The sequence below is a fragment of the Apteryx mantelli genome, chromosome 21, assembly GCF_036417845.1.
Source record: "Apteryx mantelli isolate bAptMan1 chromosome 21, bAptMan1.hap1, whole genome shotgun sequence".
NCBI lineage: Eukaryota > Metazoa > Chordata > Aves > Apterygiformes > Apterygidae > Apteryx > Apteryx mantelli.
Genome location: NC_089998.1, coordinates 3759708 through 3781641, shown reverse-complemented (window position 1 = coordinate 3781641; position 21934 = coordinate 3759708). Strand labels below are relative to the sequence as shown.

Sequence of the window (21934 nt, the reverse complement as noted above, 5' to 3'; positions counted from 1 at the left end):
GCCGTGACATTAAAGATTGCCTTCAGAGGCTATATATCCTGCTAGACATAATCTTTTTTTCCTCGGTGGTTGTATGTCAGATATACGCTCCACTTCACTAAGCAATTGGCAAGAACACTGGCATATGGTCCAGCAGCAGGAATACGATTGTGCTGGGAACAGACAGCAAGCTCATGGTAGCTTACATAAACTCTTCCTTTCTGCCCATTGTTTTAAAAGGTCGAAGAATTGAACATTTAAAGGAAACAGGACTGTAGTTGGAGACCTGCTAGTATTTATGCAGCCAAAGGAGGAAATGTCTTGGTATCTGTTGAAAGGTTGCCTGGAAATTTATTTTAATAATGGGAGAAGCAATGGATTGTTCTGGTATTAATCTTTAACCTCTGCAGTGGAAGCCTAGCTTAATTTTAAGAGAATTAAATTGAGGTTGACTTATCCCTGAATGGCTGATTTAGTATCATGCAAAGTAACATGGAACATATATGGTAACCTGTCAGAATTGTTTCTGTAGTAGCCCTTAGCTTTCCTGTAGCTATTCTTGCCCTATATGCTTTCAAAACTGGCACATGAAATGGAATGGCTCATACTGTCTTGCAGACAATTTCATGCTACAAGCAGAAGCAGCTGGGTGGGGAGCTTCCTTTAAACCATCGCATCCCTGCCATGGGGCCAGGCACTTAACAAGGAATGAAACAATTGTCAGGATTCTCTTGGGTGGAAAAGTCAGCTTATTTGCTTCCTAAGTTACAGCTGGATCTTATGGTGAATGACTCAGATGCTTTTAAGTAGATACTTTTGGGTAGGGTAATCTACCTTCTTCTCTTTTAGATCACAAGAAGGCCGGTATTTAAACGGCTGCTGTTTTGCTATTGATGTACTGGTGTGATTCACGAAAAAGCTATTTATTTACATCAGAGATGTTCATCAAAATAAGATGTGACAAGTACAGCATGAATGATTCATTCTCATCTTTCTGCTCTGCTTTCCTGTTAATCAAGAAACAGTTAGATGCCTCCATCTGGGCTCCGGTTCCTTATCTCTTCCTGTGTCATCTTCTTCCCCCAAGCCTATTCAGCCAGGCTCTTGAAACTCCTGCTCTGCAGCACGCTCTTGGAGGCCAAAAGCGCCGTTTCAATGATTCTGCTGGGTGGTATAAGTCATGATGTTTTGCTTTTCATGAAGGAGAAGGGGCTGCAACTATGCTGAACTCCCTGTATAGGGTGTTTTCCTGTGGGGGAGAGGAAGGAGAAATAGGCCTTTGACCCTTGGCTTGACTTTACCCGAGGACTTTAGATTCTAAACTCTGGGATTGTGCTTCTCCCATTAGGAATATTTGGTGTTTGAAATCTTCTTCCAAAGCAAGGTCTTGAGGTTGTTCAACACGAGGGAGTGATGCACTTCCATCTGGCTAGCCAGGCCACTGAGGGTCATACAAGTTCGGAGCTGCTTCTGCAGCTCTTCTTTCAAATCGGGTGGTGCTCCATACAGCAAGTAGTCCTGCAGCAGCCCACAGACTTTAGCCAGGTTGGGCTGCACCATATCGCTTTTGCACTGCTTCATGAGTTTGTCGCAAGTCGCCATACAGTCCTTCCCATAGGTGCAGTCCACGTTCTGCTCACAGTGACGTCCCTTGAGGAAACCTCTGATTGTCATCTCTGTTGCCACCTTCCTCAGATTGACCATTTTGAAGTCGTATTTGTCATTGTAGCCCACATTCTTAAAGCTGGTTTCGCAGATGTAGAAGTTCCCATATGTCCCATGGAATATCTCTTCCACGAACTCCAGAAGGCCGATGGCGATTTTGGCCCGCCTGGGCCATGCTGGTGCAAACCACTGGTGGATGAGTCGGTGGATGACTGAAGGCAGCAGTGACTGGAGGAAGTGGGGGACATCTGTTCCATAGAGGGAGTTGTGGGGAATCTTCTCTGTGATGTAGAGGTCCCCGCAGTGCCCGAGGAGTTTGGAAGTGTGTTCTTTCTCGTGCAAGGAGAGCATGAGAAGAAATTCATTGAGCTGAAGTAGTGCCCAGATGGATTTAGCCTCTGCTAAAGACACTTTCCCATCTCTGTTCACATCTGCCATGGTGATGATCTGGCTCACCAAGGCTGCAAGAGAAGTCTGATCTCCTAGGTTGGACTGCAAACAGAATGAGAAATGGCATCAGACCTGTTAAAGCTTTCTGTGTTCAGGCTCAGTATTGTGAAAATGAATTGGGGAAGCAAAGAACCGAGCGCTTGGCTTGGAGGAAGACAGAATAGCCGCAGTGGTAAAGCAAGTCTTGTGTTATGTTACAGCTGGGCGGGTTTTGCTCCAGCATAATTGTAGCAGCCTAGGGGCTGCTCTAAACTCGGATGGGAAAAAACCTTTTAGAGCACATGCTGGACAGGGCATGAGTCACAGCTGGCATGAGATGGGCCTGAGTTTGGCTCTGCTTGGAGCCTCTGATTTACATGACATTATCACTGTAATAGAAACCCTGTGCTAAGGGCAGACAGTACATAATACTGCTTAGGAAAGGACTCAGCTGCAATTCAGAAACTTTGACGTGCGAGACCACTGCTTGCCAGTGACGCAGCCCCAGCAGGCCATGCCGTCGGCCGCGCAGGAGCGGCACAGCACGGCCGCGAGAGCCTGTGCTCCTGGGCTACCGCTTGTGGTCTGGCCTCTTGAAAGATCACTCACTTTTCATATAATGGAGGGCTTATCCTGCTCTCGGTCCTGTCAAGGGGAAGAAACCTTATTTTTGCCACCCTCTTGTTCCTGGTGTCACCTGCGTTATAACGTGTCACTGTGGCCTTTGAAGCTCTGAATACATTTTGTACAAGGAGTAACTTGTAATTGCTCTTGAACAGGACTGTCACTGCAAGGGCCTCCCATGGTTTTGCGAATAAACTTTGCTGTGCACGGACGTCACTCAGCCACAGGACAGCAGCCTCCAGGGCTACTGGTGACAGAAACCTTGCAAATCAGCCGTCCTATGTAAGAACCAAGTTTCTTCACAGTTAACCAGGTACTTGCTCTGCAATATGTGTCATAAGGAGCCAGATCCTGCACCAACTCAGCTCTGATGAGAGACCTCTGACCCTAAGAGCTCTTATTTAAATGGAAGGGAAGATGGGTTTAGCTTAGGCTCTTTACTACTGGTAAGTAGCATTCCAGGCCTTAAAGGCTCCTGGAGGGATTTGCCACACTGACCTTCAGGAAATTCAGGAGCATTTCTTTGAACTCATCCATCGATGTCCCTCGTGTCGGTTTGTCAAAGAGAACCACATCCCTCCTGGGCACAGAATCCGGGTTGCTCTCTGCCTTTAAGGCCTCTTCAATACCGCATTTGATAATCACCTCTTTCTCCTTCCAGAGCCCACTGTAAACCTACAGCAAAGGAGAGGGAAACGGTAAAGACAGGGGAAAAATAACAGCAAACACAGAGAATAGGCTTGTGGGTTGACAGGAGTGAGCAGAACGCGGGAGGTTTCTGGCCCCAGGACACGGCACCTCCAGCCTTGGAGACTTCTGCCTGCAGGGCAGCTTCAGCGAAGGGAAGGGCCGTACGCTTCCCTCGCTCTGCGAGCGTCTCTCCCATCTGGTATGCAGAAGCAGGGGAAAGCAAGAGGTGCCGTAGCTTCAGAACCTAGTTACGGCCTTTCTGCCTGGCCAGCTGATAGCCAAAGGGTTGGGGAACGTGCACGCCATGCTCCAGGAGGCCACGTGGGAGCTAGGGCGTCATCCAGCCCAACAGCAGGTCTGCAGAGGGACCGAGCGATGCCTCGAGGGGTTTCCCTCTTATCTGCTGTGCCAGTGCCGGGAACCCAGCTGAACAAGCCGGCCAGCGCTGCAGCTCCGGGCGAGCAGCAGCCCAGCAGGGCTTTGAGAAGAGCCTGCTCCAGCTCTTCCAGGCAAAAGACCTGGGTGATACAGGATGAGGAACAGAAGTGGGAGTGGGCAGAGCTTGGCAGATACCGCTTTGGGGGGTGATTGCACCCTTCTCCTGTAGCTAGTTGATCTCCCTAGAGGGGGAGAGACAGTTTTGCCCACGTGGTGACCCACCTGCTGCGTGGGAGAGGAGGAGAGGCAGCGCTGGAAGCGGAGGGTGTGCTCCTCACACAGGTCTTTGCATGTCGAGCCAGAAATGATTCCTTTCTTGTACTGGTCGCACTGGGGAGAGGAAGGCAGAGAGAGGAATTCACGGTGGTGCAAGATGAAAGGGGGCGATCCAAGATATACAGCCTCAGTCCCACAGCTTTGGAGCTGGGATGCCCCAAACACACCCCAGAGCCTGGGTGCATGCAAGCCCCTTCTGCGCCTCCCCATCCTGCCTGCCAGGTCCTGCTCCCCGTAACCCGCTGTGCTCCGAGCTCCTCGCCCACCTTTTCCCGCAGCCAGGCTGGAGTCAGCGCTTGGTAGCTGCACGCTCGCACGTTCGACACGTGCACAGCACAGCCGAGAGGTTTCCCTGTGCGTTATGAGCCGCAGCTGCCCGGCCTCTAAGTCAGCCTCTGGCTGCTGCGAGTCCAGCGCCCTGGATAAAGGCGCTCTCCTTCCCAGGCGCCAGTCGGAGCCGTGGTGACAGGTCTCCCAACGAATGAGCGGAATTAGAAAGCCAGCAGTGCAACCAGCACCACGGCCTTGATGCTTTCCCACGGCACCTGAGATTCCCTCACCACCCGCTTCGCTGCAGCTCGACCCTGCACCTTGCACTGACGTTGCTCGCTGCTCCCGTAGCAGTGGCAATGCAGTTTATGTTTGTCAAAAAGGGGTTTGGCCTCTAAGGTCACAGTCTCCTCGTGACTGTGTCTGCACAGAGCTGAGTCCAGCTGGTTTTGCAGAGAATCCAGACTGCAGCTCCAGCAACCCACGTGCAACAACAGCCCCGCTCTGGTTCTGCTGGGGCTGGACTCATTCAGAGATGGAGCTTAAAACAGTGCAAACTCCCTGCTTCTTTTGCTAGTTTTCCCTTGGTGGACATCTATTTGCTGTTTTAAGAAGTTCTGTTGTGCCGCAGAGCTGTGCTAAATTAGTAAATGCAGCAGCATTTATTAGCACACGAGCTGCTCAGACCCTGGGAAGTGGTGCAGGCCTTGGGACAGCTAATGAGTAAGTAAACACCAACTAGTTTTAGGTGCACTTAAAAACCATCTTGCAGTCTACTCAAGGGAGGCTGATGACTTCTGGAAGTACATTTGCCTGAATTATTTGTTACCAGTGTCAGAAATTAACAGTTAAGGTGGCAATCAATGGGCGATTACACAAACACACATTTCCCTTGTTGTTTCTCGATTTACTTTATATATTTGACAGCATTTTGTTTCTCATCAGTGTCACTGCATCCCTGGTGAGCCTGTTTTCTTTGGTTTCGTGCGAGTCTTTCACACAAGAGAGAAACACCTTTTAAAACAGGCAGTCTGATTGCAAAGCCACGCAGGCTGTTTGGAGGCAGGAGCAATATCTGCAGCTGCCAAAAAGTTACTTTGCTCTGGGGATTTTGAGGTTCTCTGGGACAGAGCGGTTGTGCGTGGCACCACTGCAACGTCACCTTGGTGTTTGCTGCAGGTCTGGCTGCCTTTTGGGACCACCCGGCGGCTCCGGGGCTGGCTGGCTGCCGGTGGGCGACTTCCCCAAACTCCCTGGGGTGTTTGTGCAAAGGAAACCCCAGCCCCAGGACTCCTCTGCCCCAGGATCAAAGATGCAGCTCACCGCTGGCCACGGAGCAAGGGTTTTTTTAAGGGGGGGCACGGAGAGACGAGTGTCTCGGTGCACCTGAGCCGCGGTGGAAGCGGCAGCAGCTGTGGCCGGTGGGACCAGCTGCGGGACCGGCCATCTCGGGGATGGCCCAGAGCCTTTAAAGCGGTGGGGCTGCACCACTTCCCTCTGCTCTGGGGAGCTCTCCTTTCCTGCTAGCGGATTTGGGGGAAAAGAGACCTTCCTGAGCAAGCCTTGAGCAAGCAGCCTCTACTTCTGCTCTCCCGCGCGCGCATCCCGCCGTCGTTGCCTTGACATTGCAGCTCGTCTCCACGGACCGGCCTGGGCGCCGATTTGCCCGTGTCCGCTCGGCCCGGCGCGCTGCCCTCCGGCACCTCGTGCCCCGGCTTTGCCGCCACCCCGACGGGATGCGGTCCGAGCTCCGCGGCGCGCGAGCCCTCGGCCGTTCCCGCCCGCTCCCTCCGCGGCCCCGCGGCGCGGGCGGCTCGCCGGCACTCACGATGATCACGCGGCAGACGTGGCCCCGGCAGAGCTCCGAGTAGGACGCGTAGTGCATGTACGCCACCCAGCTGCCCACGAAGATGCCCAGCCACACCACCAGCAGGTATTTCACTTTGATGCCGGGCAGGCGGCCCTGGAAGAGGAGGGAAAGGCAGGTGAGGGCCGGGGCTCTGCGCGAGGCACCTCCAGCCGCCGCAGCAGCTCCCACCGCGCTGCCGGGTGGGTTTGTCCCCGGTCCCCACCGATCTGAGTGACTCAGACCTGTGCTGGGGAAGCGCAAGTCCCCGCGATGATTTTATTATTATTATTTTTTTTTCCCCTCTACAAACCAATTCGAGCACTGGTGGAAATTTCAGCCCTTATATGTGTGTGTGTGTGTGTGTGTGTATATATATATATATTCACCAGTCTCTTATGCAACTCCCGCTGCAAGTAGGTCATTTAAAATTCCCTAAAAGCAGGGAGATTACAGCGCTGGGTTCGGAGGAGCCGGCTGAAGCGCTCAGCCCCGCGGGGCCGACGGCCGCGCAGCCGCCTGCCCGGAGGATGAGCCGCGCGCCGGTGACCGCCTGCCCTCTGCAGCGCAGCCGCTCGCGGAAGGCTCCGCTCTCTCCCGGGAGGTGTTTCTCCCGCGGCCGCAGGGCCCTCCTGGCTTTGCTGGTGTTCGGTCCGGGGAGGAAAAGCACCGTCCTCCCCATCCCCCCCCCCAAGCTCCCCCCACCCCCGGCTCGGTTTGGGGGCGCTCGTAGCGCACGCGAACCAGCTCAGCCCTGCAGCCCCGAGCGCTTTGCAGCGGCCGCGGCCCCGAGCGCCTTCCCCAGCCCGATCGTCCGAGTTCAGCCAGAATAAATGGGTTTCCCGGCTAATCGGCAGACAAGCGCGCAAGCGTCTAGGTTTGAGTCGAGATCGCGACACCGCGCGCGTTAATTGGAAATACCAAAGTGTGAACCGGCCCGCGATGACCGCCGCCGGCCTGCCATGTTTCCCTGTCAAGCAGATGCGCCGCTAATTGATTCCTCTTAAAAGGGAAGCTAATTGCAATGAGGACTTGTCAAATGTAAAAGACGTGTGGCTATTCCTATGCGGCTGTGTTGCACTTAAGAGCTAAAAAACAAAAAGCAGCCGGAGGCAGCGAAGCCGGGCGCACGTCACCCCGCTGCCAGGTAAGGGGCCCGTTAGGAGGCAGAGACACGTCCTGGGGGTGGTAAAATCCTGGAGGGACCAAAATGTCCCTTTTGGGGCTTATTCAAGCCAAGCATCCATCCCATTCCCAGGCCGGAAGGGGGGTCGGGAACACGAGCTGAGCACGGCACAGGCAGCGCTGCTTCCTTCTCGCATAAAATGGTGGAAACCGAACCCGGAGGTGGGGAACCATCGCAGCGCCGGGGGTTGGTAGCACCGGTTTGGGTCTGCAGCGGTCGCTAAGGTTTGCCCTGGGGGAAGGAGCACATCCGAGCTCCTGGAGCCCAAGGCCAGGGCGGCTCTGCCACCTCCCTCTCGGAGACCCGGAGGGTGCACTGGAATTGCTCTTTGCTTGTTTGACTTGATGTATTTAGTTTTAGGACTAATCCATGGGAAGCAAAAGCAACTTTACAGCGCTTAAATGCAGCTTTTCTTCAAGCTACTGTTCCCTCTCCCCCAGCAGCTGCTGCAGGCGGCATTGGGGCCCCAGTGCATGCAGCGTCACGAGTTGTCACCCCTCTAGGTCTCAGCGGGGTGACGGGCAGGGGACGCCCCGGGGAGCAAGAGCCGGGCAGCTCCCCTGCAGACGGTCTCATCCCTGCAAGCATCTCCTCCTCCTCTCCCCGGGCTTCAAAGGCAAAACGAACGGAGCAACGCAAAGGTCCACTCCATCCCTGCTGCTCCCCAGCAGCCCCCCGCGCCCTGCCAGGGCTGCTCCGCCGGCGCCTGCGCTCCCGTCTCCTCGCCGGGCTGGCACGGGGCAGCGGCGGCGGCGAGGCTCTGCCCGGGGACGTTGTTTCGTTGCAGGTCCCGGCGGCCTGGGACGGCGCCAGGGCTGGCACGCTCCACGGGGCGGTTTAGCGTGACCGTCATCTCGCTGCCGCTGCCACCGCGTATCCGCACGGGTGATCCCAGCACGACGGGGATCCAGCTCCCAGTCCGCACTCGCGCCAACGTGAACCGGCTTCCCCGTCCCCTCTGGGCCGGGCTCTGCTCCCCGCCGTCCCGTGGGCCCCCGCCGCTGGCACCGCTCCACGGCGATTTACACCACGCATCAGTGCACACCAGGCAGCGGCTCTTCAGGCCTTTTTTCCAAGGTTTTCTGGAGAGCAGACAGCCTGCTGCGGTGGCTCAGCTGCCAAAGGCCCATCTGCCCGGAGCGGCAGCACCCGGCAGGCTCCCAGCTCAGCCCGGCGGGGACACCGGTCCGTCCGGCAGTGCGGCCATCCGGGGTCCGGCAGAGCTGAGCCGTCGCTGCAGCGCTCTGGCTGCAGGCAGCGAAGCATCAGCCGGCTGCGAGCTCTGCCCGGAGCTTCCCCCGGCTCCTGCCTCCGCGCCGTGCCTCCATCCTCCCGCTGCGCTCCGGGTCTCCCCGCCTGCCCAGAAGCCCCCTCCCCGCGTTAGCCGGTTGTCCGTGTGATCGCGCCGGAGCCTGGCGCAGCGGGGCTTTCCCTGGGAACCCCCGGAGCCCGGGAACTTGGCGAGAGTCGGGATTTCTCATCCCTTTGCTGCAGAGGAAACACCCAGGCCAGCAACCGCCCGGCCCGGCGCTCGCAGCCGCCCGGGAGTTTTCCTGCGGCGCGGTGGGGACGCGGCGCCTCTCGCACCGGGGAAGGGTCGCCCGCCCCGCGGCAGCCCCCAGCCCCGCGCAGCGCCGCCGCCAGCGCCACGGAAGGGAGGAGGGGGAAAAGGAAAGCCAAGCCGGGGAGGCGAGGGGATGGTTCTTGCTGCTGCACTGCTGCATCGCCTTGTGCATCCATTCGGGCACGGCTCAGCGATGGACTCCCCGTGCGCTCCAGGGGCAGCGCGGCTTCTCTCCGGCACCGGCACCGGCACCGGCATCGCCGTCCGGCTGCGCCTTATGCAGCCGCTCCGCGGGGCCGGTGCCCGGTGCGGTGCGGTGCGGTGCGGGCCCGCCGCGAGGATGCCGGGCGCCGCGGCGAGCCGGGCCCGCAGCCCCCCCCCCCCCCGCTCCCCCCGGCCGCCGCGTACCTACCTGCAGGCCCGTGGAGAGGGGGCAGAACAGCACCAGATGCACCAGGCGCCGGATCCTCCGCATGCTGCGAGCGCCCCGCGGCCGCCGCCGGCCTCAGGCGCCGGGGCGCATGGCCGCGGCCCCCCCCCTCGCCCCCGGCGGCGCCGCTCGCACCGCGGGCCCGGAGCTGCTCGGTGCTGCTCGGCTCAGCCCGGTGCTGCTCGGTGCTGCTCGGTGCTGCTCAGCTCGGTGCTGCTCGGCTCGGCGCGGCTCGGTGCTGCTCGGCGCACGCAGCACAGCCGCAGTCGGGGGGAGGCGGGAGCGGCGCGGAGGGCAGCGGGGGGGCCCGGCCGCTTCCCCTCCCCTCCCCGCCCGCCGCCGCCTCCCCGCTCCCGCCCCTGCGCCCCGGCCCCGCCCGCCGCTCACCCCGCTGCCCGGGGTCCCACCTCTCCCGGGATCGCATCCCACCCACAGCTCAGCCCGCTGCCCGGGTATCCCACCTGGGATCCCACCTAACCCCCTCCACAGCTCACCTCACTGCCCAGGGGGGGTCCCACTGCTCTGGGATCCCAGCCAGGATCTCGCCTCGCCTCTGGATCCCAGCTAGGATCTCACCCCACCTGCAGGTTCACCCCACTGCCCAGGGGTCCCACCCGGGATCCCACCGCACTCGCAGGTTCACACCACCGCCGGCGGGACCCACCCGGGATCCTGCATCACCCAGGGATGCCAAACGGGATCCCACCCCGCCTGCAGGTTCACCCCGCTCCCCGGGGATCGCACGCGGGGGTCCCACCCCACGTGGGCGCCCCAGCCACGGGCATGGGGGAGCTGGTCCCCAGCGCCACCGTTGTGCCCTGACACGTCACCCGAGGGCTGGTCCCACGGCAGAGGGACGAGGGGCAGGAGAATTGCCATCGCCATGGCTGGGACCCTGGTGAGCCTGGAGGAAGGCGGGGGGGTCACGGAAGCGCTGATGCTGCGGGCTCTCGAGGAGCTGTGATAGCTGTGGGTTTGCTCAGAGCTATTTCAGGCTGTAACCCGACAGAGCCCCCACCATGTGCACCAGCCAGCCGGTGCGTGTGGCCGCGGGGTCAGTGTCCTCGAGCCGACGTCTGTCGTTTCGCTTTCTTTTTTTCTCGCTCCCTTCTGGACCTTAAAGCCGAGCAGCAGCAGCAGCAGTTTCTGCCCTCACTGTTTGCATTGCGTTTGGGCAAGGAAACCTCGAGGAGAGACAGGGACCGCTTTGTGCTCGGCACCGAGCAAACGGGCCCGCGGCGACGGTCTCCGGGCCAGGGAGTTTACGGGAGGCATAGACGAGACAGAGCAAGGGGAAAAAGAGAGATGGCACAAACATCATGGTGGGAAATGGCCTGGGAAAGTCGCTCGTAAGGCTGTTTTTAAGATAATTCCTTGCTTGCTATTATTAGCACTTCAAATGATCTATTTACTCCTTGTTCATGGTTTAAATTGCTCACTCCCACTTGGATTTGGCACAAAATGACCTTGAAAACAAGCTGGTTGCTTTGCCTTTTGTACCGAGGGGTTCCTAGTCACTGTCATGCCCAGGGACTAATTAGCAAAAAACCTTTGCTGAGCTACAGTCTTGGGGGGGTGATACATAATTATCATCACACCAAAACCTAGCCAGAGCCCCCCAAATCCTGCAGCTCGTTTGCTGCCTTCTTGTAACGGCAAAAGGATTTCTCCTGCTATCCCGCTGCGGCAAACCCAGCACAGCGCCGTGACCTCGGCGTCTGGGGCTAAGCAAGGAGCCGTTGCTAACAGCGTCGCCTCGGTCGCGGGACACGGGTTAGCAGTCGGCTAAGCTGTCTGCAGCTCCCACTTGTGCAGGGTTTTATGTTCTGCTGGTGATCCTCCGGAGTTTACCCATCTTGTTTTTAGTTTTAATCAGACCAGTGAAAGAGAGAGCCCCTGTGATTTTTTTTTTTTAATGGGGATTTTGGTTGGTTTTGGAAGATGGCGGGAACAAGCAGATGCACTGCGGGGTGCCTGGGTGGAAATGCCGAGCGGAGGCGGGAGAGCGGGTCCCGGGGGTCGCGCTGCTGCGGCGTGCTGCTTTCCACCGCGGTTGGGGGAAAATAGCGCTTTTATCTTCTTTCCTCCACGTTTCCTTTGCACCATCGCAGCCCTCTCCTCGGCTGGGCTCTGCCTGCCGCCCCCCTCGGTGCCATCCCCGGAGGCTCGGCGGCGGCTGCCGCTTTCCTCCCCCTGCCTGCCTCGACCTCCACCTCCCGAGCCCTCCGAACGCGGCTAAGCGGTGAGTTGCGCTTCGTTATTCCTGCTGCCGGTCCCATCGGCAGCGTGCGGCCGGGCTCGGTGAGGCCACTCGGTCCGGCCAGGCAGGCTGCACCCTCCCTAGGGACCGGGTGGCTTTAGGGAAGGGGTGAGAAACGGCACGTGCAGGCGAGAGCTCGGAGAGGCTTGAAATGCCACGGTCTGTAATATTCAGGGGTGGATTGGCCGGAGAATCTAATTAGGAATGAGCAGACCTTCCCGTGCTGCAATACGCCAAGTAATTAAGTGATTAGTATTGATTGTTGGAATGCCTAACGAGCAGTTACCACTGAATGATTAATTAAACCAATCAAAAGAGTAATAACAATTCTGCAGGTGTGATTATATCTTATATTCGATGAGCCGGGGCAGCGGGCTCCCTCTCTGCAGTGCCTCTCCCCCGTCCATCTCCCGTGCACGGGGCGGACCTGGCGCTGAGGGCAGCCGGAGACGTGTGCTTTGCCGCTTTTCCCCTTCCCAAAAATCCCCCGGGCGCGGCATCCGGAGAGGCTCCATGTGGCACGGGGGGCGAGGGAGGGCCATCACCCATGGACCGGCAGCATCCTCGCTGCCAATAGCTCTTTATCTCCTCTCACTCTCCAGCCGTGCGCAGGCTCCTCGCACACGTCCCTGGAGATGGTTTCACGCCAGCGGGACGCAGGCGCTCGCAGGGCATCGGCAGACGCTCGCACCCAGGCGTCCGCCAAGGAAATGGGTGCCCACGGATATGTGCCGGGTGGCACGGAGGGCTTGGGGAGCTCCTGAAATCCAAAGGTCTTCTGCAGCTCTACTGAGATAACGGTCTCTAGCTTGCCCATAATATTTACTCTAGTATGTTATAACGTTATCCGCTATTGAATAAATTATCTTGCAAGGCTGTGCTAACAACCAAGTACAGAGTAGCCCTGTCTCAAGGACAAGGACCTCCATCCATCCCTCCATCCCGTTCCATGGCGGACGGTCTCTGCCCTGTGCCTTCCTCTAGGTGGGGACATGAGCAGCGCCTGACAGCCCGGCCAGCGGCTCCCGGTGAGACGCCGTCTGTCGCAGACCGTGTCCCCGAGCTGCGGCTTCGGAGGGAGGTGGGCGAGACCGTTCAGATCCTGGACCAGGGGTGGTGCAACGGGGGTCACGGAGCTGTGACCGGCCGAGGGCTGGGAGCGACCCAGGCCTGCTTGTGTGGAAGGTTTGGCTGCAATATTGGTTGGGGATGTGATAACAGACCCTGAGAGCAGCAGTTTAAGGCTAACTAGTTTACTGTGAAGTTACAGAATAATAATAAAGGCAAGCAAATATTATCCAGATTCCAGTCAAAACAACAGTAAATCCACGTATCCAGTAATACTGAGCAAGGGTTAATATCTGGGTGTGCAATTACTCACAAAACCACAGATACCAGGCAAGCTTGCAGCAGCTAGAGCGTGGCTGCCTGGGGTGAGCGGCTCGGACCAGCCGATGTGCTTTGGCACGTTTTGGTTATCAGGAGCGTGTGTATCTTGGTTTTTGCAGGTGCTGGACGTGTGATTACAGCATGAGGCAATATGAGCCTAGAGTTGCTTTACACAGGCCTACGCAGGGGACCAAATCAGCGCACAGGACTCTCGGTGAAGCCCGGCCGGTCCCGACGGGGACCCTGCCGAGGGGTGGCGGATCCGTCCCGTCGCCGCCTGCGAGCGGAAGGGGTGAAGCCACCCTCCGCGGAGCGCGCAGCGGGCAGAGCCGCCTGGCAGGGATCCCCCCAGCTCCCGCTGCGCCTTGCTAGACCGGCTGCCAGCCCTGACGGACAAATGCTTTGTGCTGATCCCGTATAAACAGCTCCGGGTTTGCAGCTCGCCGCCAGCACAGCCACGGGACAGGCTCGGAGCGGGAGGAGCCGTGCGGGGAGGCCGAGGGAGCCGAGCGAGGTGTGAGCATCCCCGGAGAGCGTGAGCAACCCGGCGGGGCAGGGAGCCCCCGAGCCGCGGAGGGGACACCCAGGCCCCGCTCCCAAACCAGACCGATCTCTGCCCCTGGGGGCTGCGCTGCGTGTCCCCCCCCCACCTCCCGGGGGGCTCAGCCTTCCCAGGGCCCTGGCACAGACCGGGAGATGACAGATCCGGGTTCTAACGCTCTTTTCCGTGCAGCCTGTAAGGATTTGAGGCCGATGATCCGCGCTTCCGGCATCGCATTCGCAGCTGGCTCTGCACAATGCCATCAGCCGCCGCTGCCTGCCTGCCGGGCCCTGATGCGGCTGAGCGCAGCGGTTATAATTAGAAATGCTAATCAGCGCCTGTGTTGCTGGCTTGACAGCCCCGCCGCCCCCAGCACAATCCTCCCTCCAGTCTGTCCTGCGCTCGCCCCCTCCGCTTCCTCTCCAAATCCCTGCAAAGTGCCGCTGAGCGCTGCAGAATTAGGGGGTTTCAAAAGGTCGGGTGCTGGGGCTGTGTTTAGAGCAGTCAAATAAAGCTGTCCCCCACCCCGAGGCCCCAGACGGAGCAGGTTATCCTCCGGGAATGCCAGGCCTGCGACACAGAGCCTCCGACCGGTGTGCAGGACCTCATCCACTCCCGTGGCCCTGCCGATCCCCCGTCCCGGGGTGAAGCCTCCGAGCGGCTGAGGTCAGTGCAGTTTCCCTCTCCGGTTTCCATCCAGCATTTCTGCCCTTCGCCTTCCCTCGGAGAGCCCCAGCACCTGAAACACGGGAGAAGGAAGAGCAGCATCCCAAGGGCTTCGCTGCAGGCGACAGCAGCGTTGAAGGCAACGGGTGGTGGCTGCGGCGGGCGCTGCGGGCGGCTCTGCCAGCCGGGCGCTCCGAAGGGGAGCTGCTCTCATTAGGATTTCTGTCATGTGCCAAGCACAGGCTCTTCCCAGCCAAGGAGAAAAACGAGCTCGCAAAGGAGCATGGAGCAGGGGGCTGAGCAAGCAGATCCCCGCGTAGGCTTAGCTAGTTAGGGAGCTATTCATGGTCGTGGCTTGCACTAGGAGAAACAGCCTAGGGGATTCCTCCCTTCCCGGTGCCTGCAGACAGCCCCTGCCAGCCTCCATCCCAACGCGCAGGCTCCCGGTGTCCTCCGAAGACGGAGCCCCCGAGGCAGAGTGCTCTTGTTCCTGCAAGAGCTGGGACAGGACTTGCTCCCAAGGTGCTCGGCTAAGAAAGTCACCCACGGTGACACACACAGAGCAGAAGACACGGGGAGCGCTGACGGGCACAGACACGACCCTGCAGACTAACCCGTGGGGATGCTCGGCTGTCCCTGCACCCACGCTGGCTTGTCCCAGCTGCCCATGTCTGCTCCGTGCCTGCCGCAGGCGGGAGGTGCACCCACCTCTGCGGGGCAAACCGGAGCCTGCGGCAATGCAACGTGCCACAGACAAGGCAAAGGTTGGCGGTGCCTCGCGTTGGACGTGTCATTCGTGGACACCCTGCAGCCTCCTGGGGTCAGGGAGGTGCTCAGAGTGGTGGCAAGTTAACAGGAGTTGAGCTCTCCTGGCTGGTGACACTAACACATGGCATCGCTACAACGAAGCTGCACCGACAGGAGCAGGCAAGGAACTTTATACCGAGTCCCAGCTCTGAGCCTGCCTAAGCCGTGAAATATCGCAACACCTCTAAGTGGTGCTATGCCAGGAGAAAAAGCACACAGCTCTCAGGTTTATAAAAGTCAGCCTTCATCTTCCAAGTGCTCTTTATTAACTTAACGTATCTGCAGGAGAGAGGCTCCAGTTTGGAGGCCTGGTGTGCAAAAGGGCAAGGATTTTCAAGCAGGCAGTGGCTGCCAGAGCAAAGGAGACCTCCTTCACCTCCTCTGCCCATGGCCAGCCCGACAATCTTGGAGGAGAGCACGAACATCTCACCACTATCCCAGCATCAGGCTCTGGACATCTGCCTCTCCTGGCCACCCTCCACCCTCCGCCTTTGCAGTCGCTCACAGGCACTGGAGAAGCAGCAGTGGGCTTCCTCCCTCCTCCCCGCACATAGGGTCCAAGCACCACAATCTCTAGAGAAAGAGAAATAGGAGAAACAAGGAGGTATCACAAAAACGGTGCTTGAAGGGGTCGCGCTGCACAGGCCATGGCTGGCGAGTCTTGAGCAGCCCTGATGCGTTGGCTGAGCTGCAGTGTCTGCAGCATGGGAGGCTCACGGCCGGTGGCTGGGGCAAACTCCTCGGGGACATGGCCAGTCGGTATCTCCTGGCTTTCCGAACGCCCCCAGGCCTGCGGACCCGAGCAGGTTCTCAGACCACCTTGAGCCTGGACTGGGGATGCCCATCCCCATCGCTGTCTGCACCACAGCGATTTGCTCACCAGCCTCCTGGAACCCAGCTTTAGCCCCATTCCAGCAGGTCCCTCGTGTCCCAGCTCCTCGGGTGGCTCAGAGCCGAGCTCCCGTCAACTGAAGCAGAGTTTCAGCTGCGAACACCCCTCCTTCAGACCTGCAGCTGGATTTGATTCCCAGTGTTACAGAGGGTAACGGACTCGTGACAGCAGTGAAAAGGCCTCGGCAGCGCAGGCAGCCGACTGGGAAACCTCTGGGGACAAGTCAGTTTGGATTTGTTGTAAGTAATTGAATCTCTCTGGAGCTGTGCTACAGGTTTCATGCGTCGTGTGAGCCGGGTCCCAAGCATCCAGGAGTTAATGAGGGGCTGACCCTGCCTGTGCAGTCGCTGGAGTTTTTCCAATGCAGTCAGCTGGCTTAAGAGGTCCCTTTATTCTTTACATATCAGATCAATCAGGGCGGTTATAATCTAGTCCTTGCGAAAGCTTGGAGCAGACTTTGCTGCCCAGCTAGCTCAAGGGGAGAAAAAGCAAGCAAGAGTGAGAGGTCATGATGGACTATTGATTGAGCAGATGGTGGTGCTGCTCCCAGAGATGGCTTTTGCAGAGGACTCAGCCGGGACAGTTTGCCTCTGTATCTCTTGCTAATGCAGCTCCATTGATCTTTCCTGACAGGCAGCAACTACAAGATCTTTCTTAGCTGGAATCATTAAAAGGAATTAATCAATAACAGGGGAAATGGAGAGAAAGAAACTGTTTCATGGAGACATATTCCCCATGTGGGTTTTAGCCCACTGAGGTGCACGTGTTTCATTTCCAACAGCCACGGAGGCCTGCCAGGAAAAGAATTCACCTTGTCCTGGACTCTGGCACTTGGAGAAGGCCCTAAGCCCATTGCACCACCCTGGCAGCTCTGACCAGGTGGTGCAATGAGAAGGGTCCAGCGTGGGGGGGGTTGAGGAGCCTGATCCTAGGTAGCCCAGCCTTCTGCCAAGCACCACAGGTCTCCCAGACCCTCTTTTCCCCAACAGGTACCTAAAAAAGAGTTGGCATTTCCAAGGTCCCTCAGCAGCAGTTGGCTTTGTTACAACTTCTCTGGCCATATTTTTAGAAAGGGCTCAGTTTTCTAGCTGTGGACTGAGAATGCTCACCATGTCTCTGGCTGATTACCAGGAGCTGAGCTCTTCTGAGACCTCCTGTCCAAAGTGCTGGGTACTAATTTCATATCATGCTTCTGCTAACTCCAGTCACTCCCTGGCTGTGTGCAATGCAGCCTGGCAGCTGGCCCAGAGAGCCACCCCTGTGGTTGAGCTCATACCCCACACCGTGGCTCAGCCCAAGGTGCTCCTGCTCTAGGATCATTCCTGTGGCAAGACAGGAGTTATCTGTAAGAGAAATGGTCTTTGTGTTCAAAGTACCTCTGACTGTGCCGGTTCCTCCCTCACCTCTGTCCCTCCCCTGCCGCATGGTATCTGTACATTTCCATTGCTCTGTGGTCGTAACAACCATTCTTCTTCTTAAGCAGCTCCTGTGTCCAGCCCAGCAAGTGTCTGCGCAGGTGCTGGTGCCCATTTTCCCTTGGAGAGCTAGATAAGGTGGCTAGAGAAATGCAGCTGGAGCTACCCAGGAGCAGGAGGAGGACAGGATGGCCTTCAAAGGTGACTGCACAGAGCAGCCTTGGAACTGGCTGCTTGTGCTCTCCTGGCCAGGGGCACCTGCGAGGTGTCTGATGCCCAACTCTCACTGGGTTGTCCAGGAAGCAGCTCTGAGGGGGTGGCTGTGAGGCCTGGCAAGAGCTGGATGAAATGGGGAGGACGGGTGCAGCCCCCAGAGATGCTGGAGGGCTGCAGGAGGTGCATGATGTTACAGCAGAGCAACCACAGTCCCGAGGGCAAGCTCAGGCTGTGGGTGGTGCCACAGGCTCTCACACGAGTTAAGTTCAGCTTGAGGAATAACTGCCTTGACTCAGCAGCTGAGCAGATGTGTAACTGACTTGTGGACTCGGAGCAAAGGCCCTTTAGTATCTTTGCAGGATCAGTCTAAACCAGGAGCAAGTGACTCACCAGGCAAAAGGTGGAGAAGGGACCGTGATCCCATTTCACATTGCTGGGGAGGGCTCGGCCTCCCCTCGGAGCCGGCACACCCTGGGGCACCGCGCCAGCCCAGGATTGCCACGCACGGCATGTCACTCGCTGCCTAAAGACCAGCGGTGGAGATTGCCACGCTGCTGCTAACTGGGCCTGCACTAAGCAGGTACAAAGTCGTGCCTCAGAATGAGGGAAAAGCCCTTTTGGAGGAGGGTATGGAGATCCCGACGGAGATCAGCTTCTTCTCTCTCTGGTACACATCTCACTTCAGCTCCCATAGCCCCCGTCACCTGCCGCTCCAGCTCTCGCAGCCCATTGCACAGTAGTAATTATTGCAGCTGTCTTGGGAAACCAGTCCATCATCTTTGCTGTAATTACGGTTACCTGTCCACAGCAAAGGGATCAAAGAGAGCAGGAGAAGAGGGAATGACATGGCTGCAACCTCAGAAGCAGAACATGCAGCTGTAAACGCACACAGAGTTGCACGCTAATTGTAAGCACATGACACGGTCCCAAACACAGGTTCATTCCCCTCTGGACAGGGTATTCCCAGCCACGGTTGGGCAGAAAGGCCAGGGCTGCTGCCAGGTTTGTATAGGAACTAGGCAGTTCCTTTCCCTTGTTTGTTTCCCTTTTCCATTCCCATCATTTTGGGAGAACTGCCTGGAGGCTTGTTCAGCTCCATCATCTGAATCTGACCCTGATGGGTGGCAAGTCATACTGTTGCTGTCTGGTGGCTCCTGTGGGGGTCTGACATGAGAGATAGAGCAAATCCCTCAGTCCCGGTTGCCATCAGGAAAAGCCTTTGACTAATGGCTTTGCTTTCCTTGATTAGTCCATCAGTCTCCAGGTCAACCACCCCGTCCCACCTGCACAAAATCCATTAGAAATGGTGGATTTGATTTCCTGTATTTACACATGACATTTGGGAAAAAGCCAAATCCTATTGCAACTGGGGGAAAAAAAAAAATCCAGTTTTACAGCCGTGGGCCAGGATAAGCTTGAGCGCTGCAGCCAGATGAGATTCTGTTTCCAAGACTGTGTCTTGTGCTTGGTGTGTTCTCATTTTATGCAGAGCCTCATCTGGTGTGGATGGTGCGATGTCTTGCAGAACATCAAGCCCAGGGAGATTTCCAGTCTTGGTATGCAAATGCAACAGAAAGATCTTGTAGCCTCACATTTTTGCTGGCTCCTGTTCCTCGCATAGTTTACCAGGAGAAAAAACTGAAAAAGTGTTGGGGGAAAGGGTGGAGTGTAAGCCCCAGCAGTAATCTGACTAATGGTGCACCGATCCTGCAAACACTGATCTCCAGACTTACTGATCGTCATGTGAGCAGAGTCATGGAGCTTAATGGGACCGCTTGTGTGGCATTAATCACATGCACAAGCATCTTGCCGAATCAGCCTTGCACCTTATGTAGATTTAAATAAATTGGCTGAGTTTTTCAAGGCAGAGGTAAGACGAGCTCAGAGAAACCAGCATGCAGAACCAAGAGTTTTAGAAAGAACAACTGAAAAATGTTTTTAGGTGTCTTAGGACCAGATGGGCTGGTGGAGGGACATTGTGATCAGCAGGAAAATGCTGATAACTCTGCTGGGGCAGTCGATGATAAGGCAGCAGGGTGGGAACTAAGCAGATCGGTAAACAAATGACCATTGTTTGCAAGGCACAGGCGCTGTGGGCGGAACAGGCAGGTACAGGCAGAAGGTAACGCTGCAGGGCCGTTTTCTGTGAGGCTGCCGGAGGCTGCAGTGGAGCAAGTTGCATGAACAGTGCAAAGTGCTTGCCTTCCCTAATGAAAGGGACTATAAAAATACAGCTGGCTGTAGTTAGCATCCTAGCAGATAAAAGATTTACTTTCCTAACAGTTATCTGTAGATGGGTTAAGGTTACACGAAAGGAAGGCTCTGAGTTAGGCTATATACTTTTGCAATATTTTTCTGTCTTAATTTCTTGTTCCCAGAGCCAAACTCCCTCAGGCTCTTTCCCTTTCTAGTGGGTACTGAAGGCTGCACATCTAGAACCCCAACGCCAGAGCAGTGTAGCAATCCTGAGCTTCTATTTTTTTTGTGCAACCTAGTTGCTACGTAGTTCTGCGGGTAACTGCAGCGCTCACAGTTGAACCACACTGAGTCAATGTCCCAACTGCTCCTCCAGTGTTTACTCTGTTGTCACGAGAGCACTGACATGTTATTATTTAAATGCACAACAAATAATGTGACTTCTGGGCACGGGGAGCCAGTGCAGGAGCTGCGGGTCAGTTTGAAGTTCTGCCCTGGTGGCTGGGAAAGCCAGGCACGGTGGCAGTGGCAGCGCGGGATCAACGGAGGGCCAGGCGGGGAAGGGCTACTTCACAGCACCCACGTGAGGAGGGGCAGGAGGGCTGCGCCACTGATGTAGTGCTGCCCTTCAGGCTGAGACAAGTGAGGAGGAAACGGGATTAACCCACATCCTTCGTTTAACAGAAAGCACAAAGTGTTCTTCTTTGCCTTGCAGAGCAGCGGGCTCTGCCGTGTGCGGCATTAGATGCAGCGCAGCCCAGGACTGCCCTGCTCAGTTTCTCTGCCAGGGCAACTCTTGTAGGAGCAGATTTCGGTGATGCCATCCTACTGGTACCAGCCCTTAGGGCAGCCTTGTTTACTGATATAAAGATGGCCCAGGTTACCAGTCAAAACCCAGGCGTACACGGGAGTAAGCTATAGCAGTACAACTACATCCGCATCACGATGCTGTGCTGTTTAATGTACCCCATCTGATCTTTGCAGAGATAAGACCAAAGAAACACGGGGCTCTGAGACTTCTCCCACAGCCAGGTGCTGAGAGAGGAAGTAAAAGAAGTAGCTGGATCAGTAGGCTGACAGGGGTCTGGAAGAAGTTAGATCAGAGGCACGGATCATCTTACCCTTCCCACGTCTCGACAGCTGAGGCTGCACCGCATCACTCAGCAGTAGGGGATTGCTGTCTAGGCTGGAGCCTAGGCTCAAGTTTAGGGGATTGCTAGCCAGGCTTGAGCAGCCTGGGGCACCGTGCTGCCCGCACTCAGTCCTTCCTGTGAGTGCTCACCGGCCAAGGTCACCAACGCGCACGGGTGCCCTGACACAGCTGAGAGAGGAGCTTGGCTGGTCACTTCCTGCTCCTTCTGCTTTTAATATCACTGAAAGCAGCTGCTGCTTTCAACACAATTCCCTTGGCAGGAGGTAAAGAAAAACAGGCCGCGGAGCTAGAGTTGCCAAAGACACTGTGGGAAGTCAAGGGCAGATGCTTGGTGAACCAGTGTGGAGCGTGACGCTGGTCTGGAAATAGCACCAGCCCTCCTTCCATGAGCTGGAGCCTCACCAGGATCCTGGCTGAATCACCGGCCCTCGCTGGCAGGAGCCTCCAGCTGCCCTCCGGCCAGCTCAGCGCTACAGGGTTAGGCCACGTGATAGACATGTTTCTCCTTTCTTTCTACCCACTAAGTGCTTTCCCTCTCTTCCCTTCTCTGTTCATCTTCTCCCTGCCTATGTGGGAGATGTTCTCTCTTGTTGGATCTCTCTCTTTTTCCAGGCAGGAGCTAGTCATTAAAAGTGTGGCCGCATCTTGTATTTTCTTATATGTCATTTCCATAGGAAGCAAAAAAATTAAGGCAAATAAAAGATGAAGAACACAGCCAGCTTACTACAAGAGATCAGACAACCAGGGCCAAAAGCAATGGGAATGGTCTTGGTTTTATGGCTTTTCACACGCCCAGCCACAGAAATCCCAACGTCAGTAATGTTGCACGGACCCTTCTGCTCACAGGACTGGAACCTGCCTGCCAGGACGGTGCTTTGCTGTTGTTACTCTTTCTATTTGAGGCAGCTTTTAGAGGCCTCTGTCACGCCTGCTCTAAGGCACTGGGCACCGTGCACATAACACAAAAAGGCAGTGCCTGCCACTGACTATTTACTGTCTGTT

At 56.9% G+C, this 21934-nt stretch overlaps 1 protein-coding gene across 1 annotated transcript; it reads right to left on the bottom strand.

Annotated features, from left to right (window-relative positions):
• Positions 1 to 928: 928 nt before the first annotated feature.
• DIPK1B (divergent protein kinase domain 1B) lies at positions 929 to 9442 on the bottom strand. Its single transcript, XM_067309352.1, has 5 exons — positions 9380 to 9442; positions 6200 to 6334; positions 4048 to 4155; positions 3196 to 3372; positions 929 to 2136 (listed from the first exon to the last, which is right to left on the bottom strand). Exons 1-5 carry the CDS (start codon positions 9440 to 9442, stop codon positions 1324 to 1326), a joined length of 1296 nt encoding a protein of 431 aa, XP_067165453.1. The 3' UTR covers positions 929 to 1323.
• Positions 9443 to 21934: the final 12492 nt, after the last annotated feature.